The 23,788-nt window shown below is 45.1% G+C and overlaps 1 protein-coding gene across 5 annotated transcripts in view; it reads left to right on the top strand.

The window, feature by feature from the left end:
- Window positions 1-528: 528 nt before the first annotated feature.
- The window catches only part of ADAM11 (ADAM metallopeptidase domain 11), a gene marked incomplete at its 3' end in the record, with an annotated part of 75,345 nt that continues 52,085 nt past the window's right edge, over window positions 529-23,788 (top strand). For 3 of the 5 annotated variants that reach the window (XM_079949476.1, XM_079949475.1, XM_079949477.1), the window contains exons 1-3: window positions 5,090-5,549; window positions 6,898-7,115; window positions 20,366-20,442. In XM_079949476.1, coding sequence (XP_079805602.1) covers window positions 5,483-5,549; window positions 6,898-7,115; window positions 20,366-20,442 — 362 coding nt within the window. In that variant the 5' untranslated portion in view covers window positions 5,090-5,482. Of the gene's footprint in view, window positions 989-4,766; window positions 4,930-5,088; window positions 5,550-6,897; window positions 7,116-20,365; window positions 20,443-23,788 lie in introns of those variants that run through there. The other 2 variants (XM_079949474.1, XR_013832414.1) reach the window with 2 other exon arrangements.

Below are 23,788 nucleotides of genomic sequence, written 5' to 3'. Positions count from 1 at the left end.
ATGAATATCTCGCACCCTTGAATTCCACATTGCTGTTAAATTGTGGTTCTACTCTCGCATTATTAATATATAGGAATTAAGATTTCGCGCTTCGAGACCCCACAAAATGGTGACTTCCCAGGATCCCTTGCAAAAAGCCTGTCTTTTGCTCCAATGAGTCAAGGTTTCCCTCAAAGTATCTGCCATCTCCACCTATTGACTCAAAAGAGGTTAGTTCGCCTCTCCCTTTATATTATTACTTGAGCGCATCTACATCAGATATGTGGGTGGATCTATATTTGCTTTGGGATCCTCTCAGATCAGAGCACAGACCGTTAAACATAGATGCTTGATGAAGAAAAGAAACATTCTAAGCCAGTCATCTTTATATACAGAGTTCTTAAAAGTTCTCATTTCCTGACCTCACATAACAATATCTTAAATGTCCCAATAGCTATCCTAACTTTCAAATATTAAGGTTTCCCTTGTCTCATTTCTCTTTGCCCCTCCCCCACCTCTCTCTCCCCCTCAGAATCGCAAACTCATTTCCCAACTGCCACACTCCTCCAGTCACTCAGTTCACTCCCCTGTTGTCAATCATTTTCCCACTAACATTTCTGTCACAAAACCATCTTGCGGCTCAAAACCGATCAACTGCCCAACCCCATGTAACACGTGGCAATTTTTGTGGCGGGCATATTGATACCTGAATGTCAAAAAATAGCTATAACACGGCCCAGCTTTTGTAGAGGTCTCCCTCAAATTGTGCTCGCCTCAGAACTGAACGCTCTGCTTTCCCCCCTCCATATCTTACTCTCCTGTAATTAGAGATAACTGTTATGCTATGTATGCAGGTTGAACAGAGTAAAAGCCTCATGGGTGGAAATTAATATTTCACTCTGCTCACAGATTTTGACCAAAAAAATACATGTTTAAATCATTACAGGAGAAATGTATCCTTTCAGCAGGAGTGTCGCGGCAGAACGTACAACATGAGCATAAAGCTGAGGTAACATTTGACCCAATGCAGTGGATCCACCAGAGATCCAGCGAACGCTTGTATTCTGTGATGCACAACAAGCTAATCCCTAATTTAGAAAGGAAATCAGATTTCGGGGGAATGCAGAGCTCAACAAGAAATTTCAGACGGTGTTTTGCAGGCCTGCTGTATGCAATATCAAGTTTTCCACATTGGCTCTTCCCTTAAAGTTAATCCGCAGGGCTTATTGGACACCCACATGGTCTAAGCCTTGGGGATCCAAACCGATGATGAGAGCTGGTGATGTAAAATTGGAGTGAAGTCATTTACTTTGTTTTCACGGTGCCTGTTGTTGCCTCTTTTTGGAAAGAACTTAAAACTAGAATGAATTTTAGTTTTGGATAGCACTTCAGAGATTACTGATAGTTGGCCTACTTATCAGATAAATGGGGACCATGTGAGGGGGTGGTTTAGCAAAGCCATGCTGACAACCTAAAAGAATAATCTTGAGGCACTGGAAATCTAGGATGACACCAAAGATGGAAGGGTTGGATGTATGATCCGCTGCTGCTGGCTGCTCATGAAAAGTTTCTCTGAGAGATGGGGGCTTCAAACAGATTTGGGATGGATTCATAGAACTGTATGCAGATTAGCACTAAGGAGAGAGATGGCACACAAACCAGTATTTCTGAGATACAAATTGAGTTCACCCCCAAAGGTGCACTCCTCTATTGTCTCCCGAGGCAGATGGATGCCAACCAAAGATTAATAAGAATATTTTAAATTTTCCATTCTAATTTTTGTTTCTTTGGGGAAGTGGAGATGGGTTATGTTTGGGCCAGTGGGGAGACTTGGGTGGGTGTTGGGGGAGTAAGTTTGGAGGTACTGCATGCTATACGAAAAGTTATCAACAAGCTGTTAATAAACACACAATCATGTTGTGGTAAGGGACGCAGGTGGCGCTGTGGGTTAAAGCCTCAGTGCCTAGGACTTGCCGATCGAAAGGTCAGCGGTTCGAATCCCTGCGGCGGGGTGCGCTCCCGCTGCTCGGTCCCAGCGCCTGCCAACCTAGCAGTTCGAAAGCACCTCCGGGTGCAAGTAGATAAATAGGGACCGCTTACCAGCGGGAAGGTAAACGGCGTTTCCATGTGCGGCTCTGGCTCGCCAGAGCAGCGATGTCACGCTGGCCACGTGACCCGGAAGTGTCTCCGGACAGCGCTGGCCCCTGGCCTCTTGAGTGAGATGGGCGCACAACCCCAGAGTCTGTCAAGACTGGCCCGTATGGGCAGGGGTACCTTTACCTTTACCTTTACATGTTGTGGTTTCTCACATGTCATATTGCTGCACACTTGCAGCAAAAATGGAAGTCTTATAAAAGCCACTCTTAGACAGAACCTTTGCATTTTAAATGCCCTGCACTTTTTAGAAATGGGCCTGCCGCAACTTCTAACATACTGAAACAAACCAGGCACATGTGGTGACTTGTAGAATAGTAGAGTTGAAGGGATCCCAAGGATTCTAGTCCAACCCCCTGCAATAGTCAGAGACTAGTAAACTAGCAAAAGGTGACCGAGGAGTTAGCAGGTTTGGACTTCGGCTGGAAAGATATGATAAGCCATGAGTTTCACTGGGCCAGCCACTATCTGAGCCTAGACTACCTAATGGCGCACTATAAAGTGAGGTGCTTTGCACTCATGTTTACCACCCTGAGCTCAGGTGCTGTACCTGCTGACATTTATTCTTCTTTGGAAAAAGTTTCAGAGCTGCAGCCTGTGTTCCCACTCCATTACATCATTAAGAATGGACTATCCCTTAATGGACTATCCCTTTTCCCAGTAGTGATGTATGGAAGTGAGAGCTGGACCATAAAGAAGGCTGATCGCCGAAGAATTGATGCCTTTGAATTATGGTGCTGGAGGAGACTCTTGAGAGTCCCATGGACTACAAGAAGATCAAACCTATCCATTCTGAAGGAAATCAGCCCTGAGTGCTCACTGGAAGGACAGATCGTGAAGCTGAAGTTCCAATACTTTGGCCACCTTATGAGAAGAGAAGACTCCCTGGAAAAGACCCTGATGTTGGGAAAGATGGAGGGCACAAGGAGAAGGGAATGACAGAGGACGAGATGGTTGGACAGTGTTCTCGAAGCTACCAGCATGAGTTTGACCAAACTGCAGGAGGCAGTGGAAGACAGCAGTGCCTGGTGTGCTCTGGTCCATGGGGTCACGAAGAGTCGGAAACGACTAAACAACAACATCCCTTAATTAATGGAACATGTTAGCCCCCATTGTGCCCAGAATACAGAATACACCAAATGTTCCATCCTACAATTATACATTTGTGTCTCTGAGCACGTGCAAATTACCTTTCCCTCTTTACCACAGAGTATCAACAGACTGCCCCTACCCTGTTTGGATTGCACAGGAGAGGGTACGCCTAATAAACCGTAAATCTCACCACTTAAGAAATTTAAGCACTACCATAGGGTAGGTTGGAGAAGGGACTTTGTATTGTGCATTCAATTCAGCAACATTTGATCTGTGCTATTAATCGAGAGACTGTCTTATCCCTTATACACTCAGTGGATTGCTGTGGGAGAGTTTCTCCTGCAAATTCCAAAGATCTCAGAAGCCTGCTCTGCAATAACTCAGAGCAGGGCTTTCAATGTGGCTGCCCCTGTTCTGTGAAACAACATTCCCTGGGAGATACAACAGGCCCCCACTTTCTGCATTTTCTGGAACCACCTGAATACATTTTTGTTCCAACCGACGTTCCAAGCTGGATAAATGGATCTTAACCACGAGTGTCTGATTTGCATCGCTGTGGGTTAAAGCCTCAGCGCCTAGGGCTTGCCGATCGAAAGGTCGGCAGTTCGAATCCCTGCGGCGGGATGCGCTCCCGCTGCTCGGTCCCAGCGCCTGCCAACCTAGCAGTTCGAAAGCACCTCCGGGTGCAAGTAGATAAATAGGGACCGCTTACCAGCGGGAAGGTAAACGGCGTTTCCGTGTGCGGCTCTGGCTCGCCAGAGCAGCGATGTCACGCTGGCCACGTGACCCGGAAGTGTCTCCGGACAGCGCTGGCCCCTGGCCTCTTAAGTGAGATGGGCGCACAACCCCAGAGTCTGTCAAGACTGGCCCGTACGGGCAGGGGTACCTTTACCTTTACCTTTAATTTTATATGTATTTGCTGTTTTTGTGTTGCTAACTGTTTTAAAATATTTTTTAGTGTACATAGCCTTGTGGTTGCTTAGAAGGCAATTAATAAATTGATGATGATAATGATTTCAGTTCACTGCCGGACTTCCTGAACCTATTCAGGTGAACGTAGAATTCGATCAGAAGGTAGAACCTAAAGCCATTTAATTTGCCCCCTAATTCCATTCCCATGTTTCAAGACGGGATCTTCTGTCTGCCAACGCATATCTAATCAGCCCACACCACCCTAACCGTGGCATATGACAAAGAGGTGCTGTTGAAAAGCTACCTGGCAGGAGACTTAGCTCCTCAAGCAGGTGAACAGAGGTATATGCTTCAGGAGAACATACGCACACTAGGCTTGCTCACCAATTTTGCTTGGCCCTGCAGTCTGTAAGTACATGAGGACTATGCAAGACAACACCTGATTTGACTGACCTGGCATCAGCTACCAAACACTTCTCCATTTCTTTTAAATAGGTCATCCTTGCTCCTTAATCCCAGATACGTTGAACGAAGGGGGTGAATTTTGGTGAAAACTACAGGTTACCCAGAAATGGTGGTAGGCACTCTGCATATACTCAGAGGCATACTTCCTCTTTTCCATGTTCCAGTGCTGAATCTCTCAAATCCACCCTGAGACCTGAATCAACCTGAGCTCCTGGCCTAATCTTCCTGAAAGAAGAAATAATTCCATGATTTTGGAGCACGTTTATTCCGCCTTGATTTCCACCAGAGTAAACGGGTCTGATTTGCCTGTGTGCATGTGCAGAGAAGGTTAGCGTGTGCACACCCTGCTTCCCCCCCCCCCCGCCGCTTTTTGCTGGTTCCTGCTGCCTGTCCATACAGAAAGAGAGTGGTTGGGGGGGGGAGTGACAAGAGACAGCTCTTCCATGCTAAAAAGGCAGGAGGGAGGGATCTTTGCAGCTCACGTGTCCTTTCTCTCCTTTGCCTCCCCCCTCCCCAACTCTCCCCATCTCTCTCCCTCACATCATGTTAGACTCTTGTATCCATCACTGCAGAGCCAGGATGGAGAAATTTCCGTATCCTTCCTGCCCGTTCCTGGCTCTTCACTGGTTTTGATTTTGCCTCTGCAAAACATTCTCGTCTCTCTTTCCTCTCCGCTCCTCTTCTGACCACCTTCCTCCCCTCAGCAACAATTCCGAGGAGAAAAAGAAGAAAAAGAAGGAAGGATCAGGGAGGCAAGGACCAGGGAGCATCCCAGACTTTCAATGCAAAGCAAAAGGAAAAGAAGAAAGGGCACTGAGACCTGTCTTCCTCGCATGCTGTACCAATTGGTGCCAGCCCTGATTCCGATTATGAAGGCATTATGAGCTGCCCGCTACAGAACTGGGTGTTGTTGACAGCCTTCCTCTCTCTGCTGCTTTGTCATTCAGGTGAGGGGAGCCTCTCTTAGCTTTGCCCCCCCCCCCAGAACTTTCCCCAGTCCCTTCCTGAATTGCATTGGGGCAGAGGGCATCATATGGGGCGGGGAACCCGGGTACCAGCTAACAAAGGAGTGGGAGTTACAATGCATGCATCTCTCTGAGCTAACTGGGAGCAGTACCATGTTGCACCACCGCTGCTCCCCTCTCCCAAATAATATAGGGTTGCTCCGCACCGCCTTTTTGAATGGAGCACTTGGAGGGTGGGGGGCAGGTGGGTTGCAATTTGTTACTTGTAAACATTCCCCGAGTTTGCTGGGCACCCCTTCCCCACAGTCCCATTTCTACACCCACCTTGCTGGTGCTGTGACTGCAGTCTTTTCTGCTGCATAGACACATTTTTCTGCAGTTCCTTCCAGCCCTAAGGTGGAGATGGTTGAGCAACAGCTGGGGTGGACGGCGAAAATATCTTGTCGGTTCTGCCTGGGAATTGCAGGGATGGAAGAGAGAGTTGAGGGAAAGGGGGGGGGGCTGATATACACAGCTTGGGCTCACATTTTAGAGGGGATGCGTGGGTTTGGATCAGACTCTGATCACGAATGTATTGCCAAGTGTCGTTGGTCAAAAAGGGTGGGACTCTGACCCCCAAACTGCTTGGGAACAAGCCCAGGCTCAGCCCTAGGTGTCTATTTATGCCAGGGCTCCCTAAGCATGTGAAGAGTACATTTCCATCAGCACTGAACAACCAGAGCAGCCCTGCACAGATCCAGGATTTGGGGACAGGGCATGCCATTCAAGGCATGCGGATTCAAAAAATGCTTGAGCCCCAGCACCCTTTTATTTTAAGAAACTAATAAAACCACTGATCCAGGGATGCCCTTACAGGGAGTATACCCAGAACAATACTATGCCAGCCTATCCAATGTAGATGAATTAAATGCTGAGATGGTTGGAGGAGCTCCATCTAAGCCCTTGTTCCTTGGGTATGTAGGCCTCTCTGCAACATGTTGAATTCATTTTGTATCCTCCATGGCTTGATCTGATGAGAATTTAGCCCCCCCACCCCAACCTGTCCCGGGACAAACCCGAAGTCTGGAAAAGAATGCATCTAAGCATGACTTAGAATAGCTTTCCTTCCCCAAGTGACCTCAACCAACCACCATTCCCCTCTGCATCTCTGAGTTTATAAGTAAATGCTTTCAGATCAGAAAGGGTGACCTGCAGGCTGGCTGCAGTCCCTCTGCACGCTTTAGCTGCTCCTCTCAGAAATGAAGCCCCAGCTCATCAAGTCTTCCCTCCTGTCCTTGATCACACCATGATAACTGGTTTGCGTTTCTTTCTTTTCCTTTCCTTGGAGTAGGTTTTGTAAAAGCGGATACGCAACCTGGCGATTTGCAGAGGCGGGTCCCGAATGCCAGCTGGCGCAAAAGATGGGGTGTTTCGGAAATCACCCACCCCACCAGGCTAGTGGGACAGAGTTCTGGGGGAGAGGTCCAAAACCATCAGCTGGACACCAGGGTAAGAAAAGAGCCTGGCAGCAGCGGAGGAGCCGGAGGTGGCGGAAAAGGAGAAAGCCCTGTAAGTGAACCCTCTCTCCCCATTTCTCTTTCTCTCTCTCTTTTTAAAGGAAGACATTGCCCTAAGGCTCTTCTTAACATTATAGCAGGTGTGGGTGTGGGTGGGGAGAGCAGGCTCCAAGCTGTTCTGTGAAGCCAGATGGTATGCATACACAATGGCTGGGTGGCAAGGGCTGCTTCCAACTTTTTAATAAGATACGGTTATGCAGTGTCGGTGACAGAGCAGAGCCGCCTGGCCTCTTGGGCAGTTGGAGCATTTGTCCAGGAAGTTTGCGAGTAGCCACATGTGCTGTCTCGGTTGGCATTCCCCATTGCCCTGAGAAGCACTTGCCCACCTGGCTGTAAGGAAGGTGAGAATGGAGTGTGCTGCTCCTTTCCTAGAAACCAGAACATGCACCCAGGCAAACAACTGTGACATCCTTTCTGCCCTTGCCCCCACCTGCATAGAATAGCATACATATCTAATTCTTCTCAGCTGGCAGCAGGTCTCCAGGATTTCCAACTCTATGGTGTGATGTAGAGGGAGGTCAAGCTGCCCACCTGGTCTAGATGGAGGGGCAAAATTGGGGCAGATGGTTAGCAGCGCGTTAGCTACTGAGGGTCCCAAGGAAATGAGGGTTCACATATGTGGTGATCACATGGAAATGACAGAAGGAGTATTCAAGGAAGGCAAGAAATATTGCAGCCCCAGCAGCCTCCCTCCTTTGAACAGAAAACACTAGCATTTATGGCTGATCTTGATCTTTCCATCTGGTCCCTTGAATTTTGTTTTGGCTAGTTTTACTGTTGCCAAGGATTCCTAAAACAATATTTTTTGGCAATTGTAGGTAAGCTACATCAAAGCAGAATGCTTCACAAGTTCTCAACTCCTCTACACAAGATAAATAGGAAAAAGCTGTGAAAGACTGAAATTGTTAGATAAAAGCAGAGCTTTGTGCTCTTTTTTGAACTATTGACTAATATTACATCGGCTAAATCTGACTTGCCAGATAGCTTGGTTCTAAGGTTGTGTGATAGCTGGGTTCCGAGGTTGTGCAAGTTCATTTTAAGAGCATAATCAAATAAAACTGCGATCAGAAATTGTAAACAGAGTAGAACAATATTCGGATATACCATTCAAGCCTTAAAACATGGCAACATGAAATGCTGCAACTGTAAATGTCCTGACTTAGAGCAGAATTAGAAATCTCTGCCCTGGTTTCTATGTCACAGAAAAAAGGGAAGGATGAAGAGTCAGAGAAAATTGATGGGGCTGGGGGGAACAAGTATGCAGTAGCCTTCAGGTCCCCCAAGCTCACATATCACTTTTAACTCTAACCTCCCAAATGGGGCCATGTTAGATTTTTCATGTCTTGTGTGTTACTTATTCCACTGTCTCACTGTCTAGATCTGCCTCTTCACACACATCAAAGGCAGATCTAGGGGAGCACCATCGGTTTGGTTCCACCAGCAACGACTTCCAAAGGAAGATCTTGGCATCGCACAGGGTGCCACTGAAATTTGAGATGCCAAGGTCTGCCACTGTGCCCGCACAAATACACACACCTTCCCTGTTGGCCTTATAACTTTCTGTGCACATCTTTTCTTTTTCCTCTCTTGTTGGAAGATGCTTGTGGCCCTGCTGGTTTTGGATTTTGGGTGTGTGTGGAGTTTAGGCAAAATCGTGACCTATGTGTTGGTTGCAGTCCCCCAGTTGAAGATCAAGGATGCAGAGGGGTTGGGGTTGGGGAGGCCCAAGGAAAGGCCAGAGTCAATTCTCAGTGTAGCACTGCTGCTCCTCAATAACAGGAAACCTGATTTGGTATGGATCCCATTGTAAGCCATTGGAAAGTTTAAATGTATTAGATATGGTGTGGTGAACCCGTGGCTCTCCAGATAGGACCACAACTCCTATTGTTCCTTCCTACTGGCGTTGCTAGCTGACGCTGATGGGAGTTGAAGTCCAACAACATCTGGAGTGCCAGAGGTTCCCTGCCCTTCGCCTAGATAACCTTCCCATGTACTCTAGCCTAACAACTCCATATTTCAGTGCTAATTTCATTGTCCCCTGGATACGAAGCTCTTCGCTGTTTGCTTTCCTTCTAGCACTCATGATCTTTTTTTGTGTGTCTGCTGCTCTTTCTTTCTTTCCTAACTTTTGCATGGAGGACTGGGTAGCAGCTGCGACAGCAAATACAACCTTGCAAACCTTCTTGCGAATCACTTTGAAATTACTGGTGGAAGGTGATGGAAGAAGTTTGCAAATAAATAAAGCTGTAATCTTAACCCCTCTTACCAGGAAGGAAGCCCGATTGAATTCAGCAGGGGTTTTTAGAATAGACATGGTTAGGATTGCAATGTACGTCTCCAAGTTCAGGAGTTCCAAGTTCTTAATGCTGCTTGCAGGCAGGCAAACAGCAGAGGAAAGTTGCTGCCTTGATGCCCTGCTTATGAAGTTTCCTTGTTGCATCTAGTTGTCCACCACTGGAAAATGGTGGCTGGATCTGATCTAACATGTTGCTATAATCCTGAACTACACACAATACAGAATTCACTGCCACAAGACCTATTGATGACAACTAATTTAGGCTGCTTCCAGATGACCTATTTATTGAACATTCACCCTGATTTGTTTGCAGGGAGATTAGGTGATGTTGGCCATTTAATGAGCATTCTTTCTTGTTTTCTTTGTGGGGAGGTTAGAAGACATTGTGCCAAAGCAAAGCAAAAACTTCTACGTTCAGAAGCTAGCTAGTTAGCTAGCTGGGGGGGCATGCTGGGGGGGCAGCATGATGGGGACTGGCATCATTCCCTACTGAGAGCTTCATCACTGAAATCTTACTGACACCACTTGATTTATCAAAGCAATTCTTGCAGTCTTATGGAAGGAAGAAACTGTTGGTTTGAAACCACAGGACTTGGCGCACACACACCCCACCATGGTTTTTAGGGGAGCTGTTATGCAAGCAGTACTTTGCTTTGCACCAAATCCTCCCACGAAACACACTTGAGAAATACAAGCTTGTCTTTCTTGCAAAGAATAGAGACATGTTAATGGGTTTATTTTTAGTATAGGTTGTTAGATATATCAATATTCCAACTAGAACCTAAAGGGGGGGGGGGATAGTACATGTAGCTGTTCTGTGTCTCAAAAACCACATTTCTCATACTGGTTATCCTCCTGCGCTGCCCCATTTAAAAACATTTGCAAACCATTCTTTCCCTTCTACATTTGGGTCTCCTGATCTTTTTTTCACATCTCTTCCACTGGAAACAGTTAAAAAAAATATATTTTTCTCTCAACATATGGAGTTGCCAAGCCACTCGACTACAGAATGAATCCTGGAGTTTGTTTGGGTTTCTCTCTTTTTGAAATGTGTTTGGCTCAGCCTTCCGCGAACAGTGCAAAGATGCAAGGGAATTAAGAGGCGAGAGCAGTGGAGACTTAGAGACAGCCAAACAGAACTGAATGGCTCCTGGCTCCTTTTAACAAGAGGGATTCCCCCCGCCCCACCAGTAGCTCTGCTAGGAAATGACAGCTGGCAGCCTTGGATCTCAACAACCCCCTCCCCCAATGGGGCAGAGGCTGGAGATTCAGAGGGCAGAACATCTGTGGAACTTTCTGGCAGGATTCGGAGCCTTGGCTCCCTTCCCTGTGCAAAGTGGCCTTTTTGCAAAATCTAGCTGTTGTCCAGAGATCTAGGCTTTTGGTAGGAGAGTCATTTCCTCCTACGCCAACAAATGCAAGTTAGCCCCTTGATTTCCATGCCTCTGATAGCTGAGGTCCATTTTTGGAAATTAAAATTGGAATTACCCTTTACTCTTTCAATCCGAAAGGTCAAGCACTATGCAAAAGGCATAGCCCTTAGAGGATTCCCAATTTCTTTGTTACTTTGTGCGTCACTGTTCTGGGGATGCTACCTGATTGAAAGGAGGCAAACTCAGATCAGTGACCCATACAGAGACCCAACAGGCAGCATCCTTCAAAGGCAGGTGATTTTTCCACATCTCTGCATCAGATCAAAATTATCAGGTCGTTCAATTCCTCTGGATCCTGAACAGCTATGGCAGAATCACCCAATCCAAAGCAGGCTAATTGAAGAAGGCTAGGCCTGGTCAAGGGACACGGGTGGCGCTGTGGGTTAAACCACAGTGCCTAGGACTTGCCGATCAGAAGGTCAGCGGTTCGAATCCCCGCAACGGGGTGAGCTCCTGTTCCTCGGTCCCAGCTCCTGCCAACCTAGCAGTTCGAAAGCACGTCAAAGTGCAAGTAGATAAATAGGTACCGCTCCGGCGGGAAGGTAAACGACATTTCCGTGCACTGCTCTGGTTCGCCAGAAGCGGCTTAGTCATGCTGGCCACATGACCTGGAAGCTGTACGCCGGCTCCCTTGGCCAATAAAGCAAGATGAGTGCCGCAACCCCAGAGTCGGTCATGACTGGACCTAATGGTCAGGGGTCCCTTTACCTTTTTAGGCCTGGTCAATAAATGAGACAGAAATGCAGAACTCTGTAAGTAGGTGTTTGGGAGTCACACAGACATTTTATTAATATCTCATTGGGAGTTACATTTCTTCATGGCACACAGTTTATGGCTTAAAGCCAAACTAGATCGAGATGTGAAAGATCCAGGATTAGATCTCCCAACATCTCTACCTCCGTTTTTTTCCTGAAAAGAAGTTTAAACTTCAGGGGCCCTGAAGCAGAGTATGGGGATCTTCCTGAAGAAGGGGCAATATCTGTCCCAGCCTGGGCATTGTTCAAAAAGAGTGATACTAATACAGAAATTTAAAAAATGGCATCTAATGCCATCTAGTTGGTATCTTGGGGTACAAAACTTGATGGTCCACATCCCTGCCATATATTTAAAGCACGCGGCTTTACTCAAAGAATCCTGGGAACTGCAGTTTGTTAAGAGTGCTGGGAAGTGAAATGTGTGTTAAACTACAATTCCAAGGGTTCTGTGGGGAAATCCACGTGCCTTAAATGTGCTTTATATGTATGGTGTGAATGTGATCTTGGGAATCCAGGTGCAAGAGAAACATTAGCAAGGCACTATTGAGAATGGGGGTATTGTTAGTATAGGCACTGTAAAAGACTTGAGTGAGGCACAGGCTCGTGGTACAGATGTGGATGAAATTTGCATATATGTCTCCTTCCCTGCTCCATCCAATTACAGAGTGTGCCTCTGGGCAAATTAAGATGGTGGATAAGTCTTATGTTAAAACAACGGCTTCTTAAAAAGATCAAGTTTAAAGAAAGGGGAAGATGCAAGAAATCTGGGGTCTGCCGCAAAAGATTTAGGGTTCTACCCTCCTCTCCTGCCCAACAACGCCCTTGATTGTGAAGATTCTCACCCTAAAACAGACCCTCCAAATGTCTCTCTTTTCCAAGGACAGCCCTGGATTTACAAAAGCCATCCTGGTTTCTGATTTGATCCCGGAATGTGCCACTTTTCCTTAGGACATCCTTAATTTCATTGGAGAAATGTTGGAGGGTATGGCGTTATGAGCCAAGGAGATAAGTAACTATACAGTAACTATACAACCCTTAGAAGACATCTGAAGGCAGCCCTGTATTGGGAAGTTTCTTAATGTTGAATGTTTTATTATGTCTTTATATATGTTGGAAGCTGCCCAGAGTGGCTGGGGCAACCCATTCAGATGGACAGAGAATAATAATAATAATAGGACATCCCTGTTTTCATTGGAGTAATGTTGGGAGGTATGCTAATGTCTCCCACACACTTTCCACTCAGAAAGTTTCAACCCTCTTTAACAGATTCCATTAAACTCTCTGCTGTAGGTGTATGCAAGTGTTAAACTAGATTAAATGGGAGGCATGTAGAAGATCTCATCCATAATGAATAAGGTAATCACTCAGCCACGATGGAAGCAAAGGTAGAATTGCTTCTGGTGGGGGATTGTTGGCTGGGGCAGGGTGGGTGGGGGCAGCCCAAGGTGCTGAGCAAGTGTGATGCACAGCTGACTGCAGCGGGTGGGCGGTTAAAACCGCAGGTTGTCCTTTGTGATTTTCAGTCCCTCCCCACCCGCCTCCAGGTGGTAGCTAACTCCTGAACAAAATCTTTTTTGCATTGCCTAGATAAGCGAGTGGGAAGATTGATCAGGCTGGGCATGGCAGGATTCTGTTAAGATTCCTCTCTGTGCATGGTACCATTTTTGTGTCCCAAACACTTTGACAACCCTTTTCCTTGTGACAGCTGCCCTATGGAGATTTTTTTTTGGAGGGGTGTGGGGGCTGCACAGGCCTCCATCCCACAGAATGTGAAATTGTTAAGTTGTGGGTGAACATATCAGACGACACAGCGATTCGTCAAACAGCTCTTGTTTATTCACAGGCCAGAACAGAACTGAACCAAAGGGTTCAGCCAGCCTGCTTATATAGAGCTCCACTAGAACGCAACAGTAACCACTTTCTGTAACTATCCAATCACTGAATGTCACTTTCAATCCCTTATTTTGCATATGTGGACCTGAGTGAAAACTATCTACAGTATTCCCCCTGCTGGCCCAGGGTGAGAACTTCAGTACATAACAGAAATGATAACGAAGTGGAAATGCTTCTGGGCATGTACTGAGATTGCTTCCATACTAGCTAATTAGTCTGGAATTGCCATGCTTCATTCACTCACTGTTTACAAATAATGCATTTGACGTTGTTGCAAAACAACTGCACCCAATGTTCATAGGAGCGAACTCCTAGGGGCTGAGGTCCTTTCCCCCCCAATAAAATATTTGAGGTGGCCGAGCTGCCCAAAAGTTGATGGGCATTGTCTTTCAAATGGTGTGCATGTGCTACATCTTGTGATTGGTTGTGCAAGGCAAGGGTTACCTGCCCCCAACATATTTTATTCAAGTTGGCACCCCTGCCAATGTTGCTTCTCATCTTTTTCATATCTGATTTTTGTTGAAGTTGTTTGCAGTGACCCAGCAGCCTGTTCAAGAGTAAGAAAGCACTACTGAGGTTTTTCAAGAGACATTGTGTCTTTAATTAAAAGCTTCTGCTTCATATATTCCTGTTCAGCATGGCCGGGGAAGTTAGTGATGAACTGTGACTTCATTCGTCAGCTTCTGTTCCCTGTTTTGTGGGGAGGGATAATTACTGGTTTCTTTTCATTTTTGCTATGAGAGAAATGAACAGGAGAGCAGTAATTAAAGACCCTCTCCTGTGAAAACAGAAGCGGTAATTAATCAAACAGGAAGGTAGAAAACAGACTGAATTTGCAAAAAGGAAACCACTAATTAATGTTGCAGGGGACCTTTGCTGAGCAGGAAAGGGATTCTGGCTATGGGGAAAATACATTGCTGGGCAATATAGTGCTATATCAGGCGCTTTGTGGAATCCACATTTTAATTATGTTCTGTTGATTCTTTCTGTTGATTCTTTCTGTCTTGGGCCCGGTCTTATTCAACATCTTTATCAACGACTTGGATGATGGATTCAAGGGCATCCTGATCAAATTTGCAGATGACACCAAACTGGGAGGGGTGGCTAACACCCCAGAGGACAGGATCACACTTCAGAACAACCTTGACAGATTAGAGAACTGGGCCAAAACAAACAAGATGAATTTTAACAGGGAGAAATGTAAAGTATTGCACTTGGGCAAAAAAAATGAGAGGCACAAATACAAGATGGGTGACACCTGGCTTGAGAGCAGTACATGTGAAAAGGATCTAGGAGTCTTGGTTGACCACAAACTTGACATGAGCCAACAGGGTGACACAGCAGCTAAAAAAGCCAATGCAATTCTGGGCTGCATCAATAGGAGTATAGCATCTAGATCAAGGGAAGTAATAGTGCCACTGTATTCTGCTCTGGTCAGACCTCACCTGGAGTACTGTGTCCAGTTCTGGGCACCACAGTTCAAGAAGGACACTAACAAACTGGAACGTGTCCAGAGGAGGGCAACCAAAATGGTGAAAGGCCTGGAAACGATGCCTTATGAGGAACGGCTAAGGGAGCTGGGCATGTTTAGCCTGGAGAAGAGGAGGTTAAGGGGTGATATGATAGCCATGTTCAAATATATAAAAGGATGTCACATAGAGGAGGGAGAAAGGTTGTTTTCTGCTGCTCCAGAGAAGCGGACACGGAGCAATGGTTCCAAACTACAAGAAAGAAGATTCCACCTAAACATTAGGAAGAACTTCCTGACAGTAAGAGCTGTTCGACAGTGGAATTTGCTGCCAAGGAGTGTGGTGGAGTCTCCTTCTTTGGAGGTCTTTAAGCAGAGGCTTGACAACCATATGTCAGGAGTGCTCTGATGGTGTTTCCTGCTTGGCAGGGGGTTGGACTCGATGGCCCTTGTGGTCTCTTCCAACTCTATGATTCTATGATTCTAGGAAAAGCCTCAGCTTTGCTAAAGGGCTGTAATGTGGAAGAACTTAAGTGTCTAGAAACCAGCAGCTATGCAACTGAAATTATTGAGCAAGGCTTCTAAATCAATTTAAGTCTGCAATGTCCATCTGAATTCTGATCAGGCAGTATTTTTAATTCCCGTCATGTACAATTACTTTTCACGATTTACTTGGTAGTCAAATGCTTTTTTAAAAAAAGTCAGTTTACCAATTAATTGCATTTAATTAATTTGTTATAGTTTATTGTTTTGTGCAGGCTTTTTAACGTTGTTGGTGATGCTTTCGCTTTGTGAGCTACCCAGCAAACTCTTGTTATAGGGTGGCTATATAAATGTAATAAATAAATATCCCCTAGCTTCAAATCTGCAGCTCCCAAGGGCCAAACTAACAGTTAACAGGGCAGCCAGTTTTTTACTTGGAGAAGAGAGCTTTATAAGAGGTGTACACAATAAAAGTATTGATTGATAGAACATAAAATCCAGCAAACTATTAAAAAAGGAATAAAACACAGATGGAATCTGTAAAACAGAAAGCAGAATAATGAATGTCTAATTGCATGTGGTATTTATGTGTCTGCCATATACATGTAGAAAATGTATGCGGGGAAACTAATGTTTTACCCCAAAAGAGACTCACAGGTGAAGGGAGCTCTACTCTCTCCCTTCTCTTCCCCTGCCTGCTTTTGCTGCACTCTGTCAATTTGGGCACCTTTTGCTCAGCGCCTGTGCCAAAACTGGATTTGGCCGAGGATAATACTTCCTGAACTGACAGCAGGCAGCAAGGTCAGGTCAGGAAGCGTTCAGCTCATGGCTCATTTGAAGCAATAGTTAGACCCCACTTTTTTTTTTTTAAGTGAATATAGTAGACATGGAACACTTCCAGACTGTCACTATTTTCAGGTGGGATTTGATCACATACTGTGATCTATGTGATATGACAGACACATATCAGTGTCTGTCTGATATGTAACTGGAGGAAGTTACAAAAAGTCAGTGGCGCCATACTGAGGACTCATTTCTGCCATTGTGTAGAATGGACCTCCAGATCCCTTCTGTGCATTGAAAGTATACATGACTAAAGTCTCCAGGCTGGTGTATATACTTTGAATGCATATAGGGACTGTGCAGTCTAGTGAAAATACCTAAGTCACAGGTGGACCTGCCATAACAATCTTGCTTCAGTTTCTTTCTTTCTTTATTTCACAACACTTATATGCTGCTTGATTGTAATAATAAAAAAACCCCAAGGCAGTTTCCTTTATGAACAAAGTCCTGGCACAAGTGATCCCCAATCGCTTACGTCTGTCCCATTGTCTATTTATTCTTACTCACTGCTTGCTTTCTTTTTTTTAACCAGTTTGCCATTCCGTATGCAGAGTTGCCCATTTATTCCATGTCTGCTTAATTTACGCAGGGAAAGCATTGCACTTGGGGAAAAGCCTTTTGAAAGCCCAAGTATGCGAGAGGATACCTGCTTAAAGATATTTGCATTCAGGGTTGTTATCCTAAATGACAACAGCTGCTGACAAGGGATTCCATGGCATTTCAATCAGATAGCCCAATTCTTACTGCTTTTTCTTGGCCGGTCCACTAGCCACTGCTTGCTTGTAGGGAACTCTGTATGCTGCCTTACTCAGCACACCAGATATACAAGTCCTTCTGGGTTGCCATATGTCATCTTTCCCCAGGACATGTCCTCTTCATGGGTATGTAAAATGAGTGTCGTAGCAATCCATAGTTATACGCAGAAGTCGGCAAATGTGTCCTCTTTTTTTGCTCTTCAAAATATGGCAATCCTGTTTGCTTGCACACAGCTGATTATCCTGGCATGGGGTAAAGATGAGTTGAAACTATTTGGCCCTGCTAGGATTCCTTCACCTCTCTTCTACCCCATTTTAGCCCCCCCCCCCGAATCTATATAGAAAAAAGGTTTGAGGTTTGATGCACATTTATTACAAGATGCTAAACTGGATGCACAAGTCAGTCCACAGCAAGAGTTAAAACACATTCCTTCTATTGGAGTGTTCAGTGAAAGTGTCATACCCTTCAGTCATCTTTTTGATTGCAGCTAAATATGTTGATCCCTTGATGTCTCTCCCTGGAAATCTTATTTTTCAGTCCTTGAAATGCTCTTGTAATTTCACCCTGCGTTTTCCTTCCTTTTCTCTCCCCCCCCTCCCACCTTAAAGAAAGGAGAGAGCGCACAACAGAGAAACCAGAACTGGCCCTAATGTTTGAGTCACCTTCACATCCAACCTTAGTCACTCCCTCCTCCTCCTCCCTCTCCCTTCCTTTCCTCCATTGCACAGCCAAAAATTGCATTATCCCAATTTGCTGCAGCAGCATTTGAGCAGGGGTTCCTTTGAGCCAGGGCTCAACCCCAGAAGCTTTTAACCTGCTACATCCAGTCCTTCTGAGAACTTTTTTTTGACTCAACTGTTCAGTATTCACCCTTCCTCCCAACAGCACATAGCTCTGCCCTGTATATGAAGTTGTTTTCCCATCTCAATGGATCTTACAAGTCCATCACTTTTTTCACTTGATGCGATTTGGTCCAGGAAAACATGCAGTAAATTCTGTTGGCAGTACATTCTGGACTGAGGGAAAGGAGGACTTTGCAAAATACAGCATTGACTGACGGAATTCAGTGCCACAAGATGTGATGAGAACTACCCACTTAGAAAGCTTTAAGAGAGATCAGACAAATTTATAGAGGACAGGTCTGCCAGCAGTTTATTATCCGTAATAGACAAATGGAACCTGCATGTTCAAAGGTGATATATTTCTGAATACCAGATACTTGGGTGGATGGACTTTTGGTTTGATAAGTGGGAGTTTTTCCAGATAGCCATCTAGAATAGGAAAACCGCTATGTGCATAGTTAATTTCCTTTGAGAGAGAGAGAGAGAGAGAACATTGCAGCAGCTTAAGCCAAGCCAATATAGAAATCCATTATCAGAGATGTATGAAGGGAGCATGCTTAATCAAAAGATGAGGGAATTGCACTTTGCACATGCCTAAGGGTGTGCATTCATAGAATCATGAAGTTGAAAGGGACCATAAGGATCATCTGGTCCAGTGTTTCCTAAACTTTGATCTCCAGCTGTTTATGGAGTACAGTTCCCATCATCCCTGACCACTGGTCTTGCTAGCTAGGGGTGGTGGGAATTATATTCCAAAAATATCTGGAAACCCAAGTTTGGGAAACGCCGATCTAGTCCAACCCCCTGCAATGCGGGAATATGCACTTGTCCCATATGGGGATCAAACCTGCGACCTGGTGTTATCAATACGACATTCCAACCAATTGAGCTATCCAGGCCATTGTATTATTATTATTTCATTGGAACATAAGAAACTGCCTTCTACTGAGTCAGCCCACTGGTCCATCTAGCTCAGCATCACCATCGTTAACCGGAAGTAGGTTTTAGGCAGGAGTCTTAGCCCTATCTGGGACACGGGTAGCGCTGTGGGTAAAACCTCAGTGCCTAGGACTTGCCGATCGCATGGTTGGCGGTTCGAATCCACGCGGCGGGGTGAGCTCCCGTCTTTCGGTCCCAGCTCCTGCCCACCTAGCAGTTCGAAAGCACCCTTAAGTGCAAGTAGATAAATAGGTAACGCTTTATAGCGGGAAGGTAAACGGCGTTTCCGTGTGCTGTGCTGGTCTGGCTCGCCAGAACAGCTTCGTCACGCTGGCCACATGACCCGGACGTGTCTCCGGACAGCGCTGGCCCCCGGCCTCTTAAGTGAGATGGGCGCACAACCCTAGAGTCGGACACGACTGGCCTGTACAGGCAGGGGTACCTTTACCTTTTTTAGCCCTATCTGGAGAAATTGGGTTCAGGGTGGGACATGACTAAAAGCTGTAGCCTTAGAGAAGACATGGAGAAAGGATATGGAAAAAAATATCTTGAGTGACCAAAAGTGGGGTCTTAACAGACATGCTAGGACATAAAAAGGGAGAAGTTGACTAGTTTTGGACCCTCAGCAAGACTTCAGGGGTATGAACCTGGGACCTTTTGCATGAAAAGTATGTGTTCTACCACTAAGCTACAACTCTTCCCCCATAAATGCCAAGTCCAAATCCAGGTGAAAACAGTTTTTGAAGCCAAAACCTGTCTTGTAAAGATGTTCAGTACAGTCTATTAGGTAACTTGGAAATACTGTATGCCTACCTCCTGCTTGTCTTGAAAATGCCCCCAGCATCCCATCCTCAGCTATTGGCTGTGTTGCTCTGATGCCATGGAATGATCACGAGCATGTTAATTTTCTTGGAGGAAAGTGTAATAATATAATATTGGAAGTGCACTGGAGTGGGCCCAGAATTCCAGCATTGGCTATGGGTGCCCATTACTTTAAGGTGAGGGGTTTTACAAAGAACGGGAGAGTGAATTATCTCATCCTAAGCCCTGCTGGTCTCTTCCTGGGACTGAGGGTGGAAGAACACTGCATTTCTCCGTTGTTTCTGAACTGAGGTTTTTTGTTTGTTTTAATCACTTCTTCTACTATTGAAAGTGGGAAAGGGCAGGTTTAGATATACTCAAAAGCATGCCTAAATTTTCTTCCAGTTTGGCTGTGGAACAACCCCTTTTTGGCCCAAGGAAGAAATGAATGTGATCAAGCGTAGTTACATATATTTGGTTTTGAAGGAATATTGCAGAACAACCCCTGTCAGTACTGGTTAGCCCAGCCTTTTGCCCTCTGGATGTTGCTGGACTCTAACTCCCATCAGCTCCAGCCAGCATAGCCAGTGGTTGAGGATGATGGGAGCTGTAGTCTGGCAGCTTCTGGAGGACAGCTGCCTGGGAAAGGCTGGTGTAACTGATACACTTAAAATAAATGCCAGGGAAGAACCTGAGAATGTGACCTCACATGGTCTCTCTTTGTTTCCATCAGGTTATACACCTGGCCCAGGTGAGTTTCCTTGTCCATGCCTTTGGCTCAGCCTTCACCTTGGACCTTGAGTTGAACCAGTAAGTATTCTTTGCATCTTTCCTTCATATTCAGATGTGGGTGTTCCCTTGTATGTATGAGGGGGTGTGTGGTGGGTGACTGGTCCTGAGAGACCTGCATTGGCTCCCAGTACGTTTCTGAGCACAATTCGAAGTGTTGGTGCTGACCTTTAAAGCCCTAAATGGCTTCGGCCCTGTATACCTGAAGGAGCGTCTCCACCCCTGTTGGTCAGCCCGGACACTGAGGTCCAGCTCCGAGGGCCTTCTAGCGGTTCCCTCATTGCAAGAAAGTGAGGTGACAGGGAATCAGGCAGAGGGGCCTTCTCGGTTGTGGCTCTCACTCTGTGGAACGCCCTTCCATCAGATGTCAAGGAAATAAGTAACTATACAACTTTTAGAAGACAGATGTCTTCTAAACGCAGCCCTGTAGAGTGAAGTTTAATGTACTGTTTTATTATGTTTTTGTATATGCTGGAAGCCACCCAGAGTGGCTGGGGCAAATACAGTCAGATGGGTGTGAAATAATAATAATAATAATAATAATAATAATAATAATAATAATAATAATAATAATGGCTAGTCAGTTCTGTGGCCATGAATATATTTGTTCCAGGCAGATGGTGAGAGGGCTTAAAACCAAAGTCAATTGCTGAAATGTACAGCTTCACAATAAAGTAAGGGAGAGAGAAAGGTCTTCTACAGTTTTCTTTAAAAGCCCTGATCAAAACAGCTTTTTCATTAAAAAAAAATGAAGTTCAGGACCTACAGATATTATTAACTGTTCTGCATCCTTGCCACACACTACGCTTGTGATGGGTGGACTAGATTTTGAGAACCCATGAAGAATTCACTGCTAGAAGATACTTATTTTATTCATGTAACAAAATTATGTACCACTTGATGGCAATAAAACCTCTGACCTCTTAAGATATGGTGGCCTTTAGATCAGAGATGGCTTTTTAAAAGGATCAGATTCACAATGGACAAGTCCATCAATTAGCCACACAGCAAAACTGTACTGTGCTTCCATGTCCACAGATGGTCTAGCAGCAGATGCAAGGGCAGTCTGCAGAAAAATTAGTTCTGTTCACCATGCTCTGCTTTGTGCGCTTCCAGGGGTGTCCACCACCATATGTGAAAACAGAATGCTGGATTAAGTTGACTTAGATCTGAGCATGCAAAGTAATTCTTGGACTATGGTGGTATCTGAGGCTTTGGACATGTGTCTCTCAGCATGTGAAAAATGCCTGCTTCTCTCCACTGTGTAACTACAGCTAAACCCCATGCACCTGAGAGTCACTTTACACCTCTGCTTAGAAATTAATCCTTTTACATATCAGTCGAACTTAGAGAGTGGAAGCTACAGAAGTGCAGTAGTTGCATCTGAACTTATTGTGGGAATAGACCTAAGACTTTAATTGATTCCTGTGGATGACGTTTGTTTTCTTTCTTTCTTTTACATATAATTTTTATTAAATTTTCTATTTTACAATTTAAAATACTCATTTTACATCCTTAAGATATCAATGATTTCCCTTCTTCTCTTTCCATGGTTCATTTTACATATCATAAATCCCTGCATATTTGACAAAAACTATACCATTCAGTTTCTATTATTGAATCCATCAAAACTAGTTTACACTGTTGAATTTATCTTAATGCTGCCAGCGTTTTCAGCTGTGCACAATTTTCCATATACTGGTATTCAATAAACGTTTTCCAATCTTCCAGATGACTTGGGACAGAGGATGTGATTTCTGTCTATCAGGACATCTCATTTTATGGTCTTATGGCCCCTTAAAGACTAACAAATTTCTTTTGGCATAAAATGACCTAACCCATTTCATCAGATGTATGAAACAGCTGACATGTATATGGATGGATGGATGGATGGATGGATGGATGGATGGGGACAAGACTAGGGTTTCCCAAACTTGGGTCTCCAGCTGTTTTTGGACTACAACTCCCATCATTCCTAGCTAGCAAGACCAGCAGTCAGGGATTATGGCAATTGTAGTACAAAAACAGCAGGACACCCAAGTTTGGGAAACCCTGGACTAGAGAGAGAAAAGTTCATAGTGGAGTCAAATAGCTATGAAATGCAAGAGGGTTTGTGTGTGACAGAAAGCTTCAATGTATACAAGATAAGTGTATACATTGCCTCTTCTCAACAACAGTAATTGGTGACAGCGCAACCATCCAAGCTTTGCTATGTTAATTAACACCTGTAGTGGGACAGAAAACCATTGTCTCAATTCAGGCTCTTGGTTTTTTTTATAAACTGGGCCTGGGATAAACAATGTACTAGCTCTGATTGTACAGAATGCCAAGCTTGTCTTTGCACTGGAAGTCTCATGAGCGGGGCTGCCACTTGTCGACGTGTGAGGTGGTGTGCAAGGCCGTAAGGGAACGGATGTGCATGCGCTTGTCTTCTTAGCACATGACTGCCACCGAGTGTGACAGGATAGGAGCCGCAGTGAAAGTGTATCTGTGCTGATTGTGTATTCCTCACGACGTGCCAAGGTATGTGTGGTGCGTGGGTGCAGTCATCCTACTGCTTGTGAGGCTACATTTTAATATTTTAATGTTTCAATATTTTAATGCTGTATTTTAATTTTATTTTTAAGTTGTAATCATTCAACTTGTTTTTATTATTGCTTGTAAGCCGCTCTGAGCCCGGCCTTGGCTGGGGAGGGCGGGGTATAAATAAAAATTATTATTATTATTATTATTATTATTATTATTATGTATGCATGAGGCAGTTTGTAATGGGAGGCTTGCTGCATGAGAGGGAGAGCCACTGCACGTTTACACCAGCACTATCCCATTCTTTTTTATGGGGCTGTTTTGGAGTAAACTGGATGTGGGTTGCATCCCTTGGCTGGCTACAGCATTGAGAAAATGGAAGTGGAGAGACAGAAGTGTTCTGTGCAACGTTCTTTCCATGTTGGAGAATCCTGATACTAGCTGAAGCACAAAGAAGGTACAGTGGTACCTCAGGTTAAGAACTTAATTTGTTCTGGAGGTCCGTTCTTAACCTGAAACTGTTCTTAACCTGAAGCACCACTTTAGCTAATGGGGCCTCCTGCTGCCGCTGCGCCGCTGCTGCGTAATTTCTGTTCTCATCCTGAAGCAAAGTTCTTAACCCGAGGTACTATTTCTAGGTTAGCGGAGTCTGTAACCTGAAGCGTATGTAACCTGAAGCATATGTAACCCGAGGTACCACTGTACAGTGGTGCCCCGCAAGACGAACGCCTCGCAAGACGGAAAACCCGCTAGACGAAAGGGTTTTCTGTTTTGGAGGCGCTTCGCTAAACGAATTTCTCTATGGGCTTGCTTCGCAAGACGAAAAAATCTTGCGAGTTCC

This window comes from Podarcis cretensis, assembly GCF_951804945.1.
Source record: "Podarcis cretensis genome assembly, chromosome: 13".
In the NCBI taxonomy this organism is placed as follows: domain Eukaryota; kingdom Metazoa; phylum Chordata; class Lepidosauria; order Squamata; family Lacertidae; genus Podarcis; species Podarcis cretensis.
The sequence above is the reverse complement of the archived record's forward strand: the minus strand, read 5'-3'. Positions and strand labels throughout refer to the sequence as shown.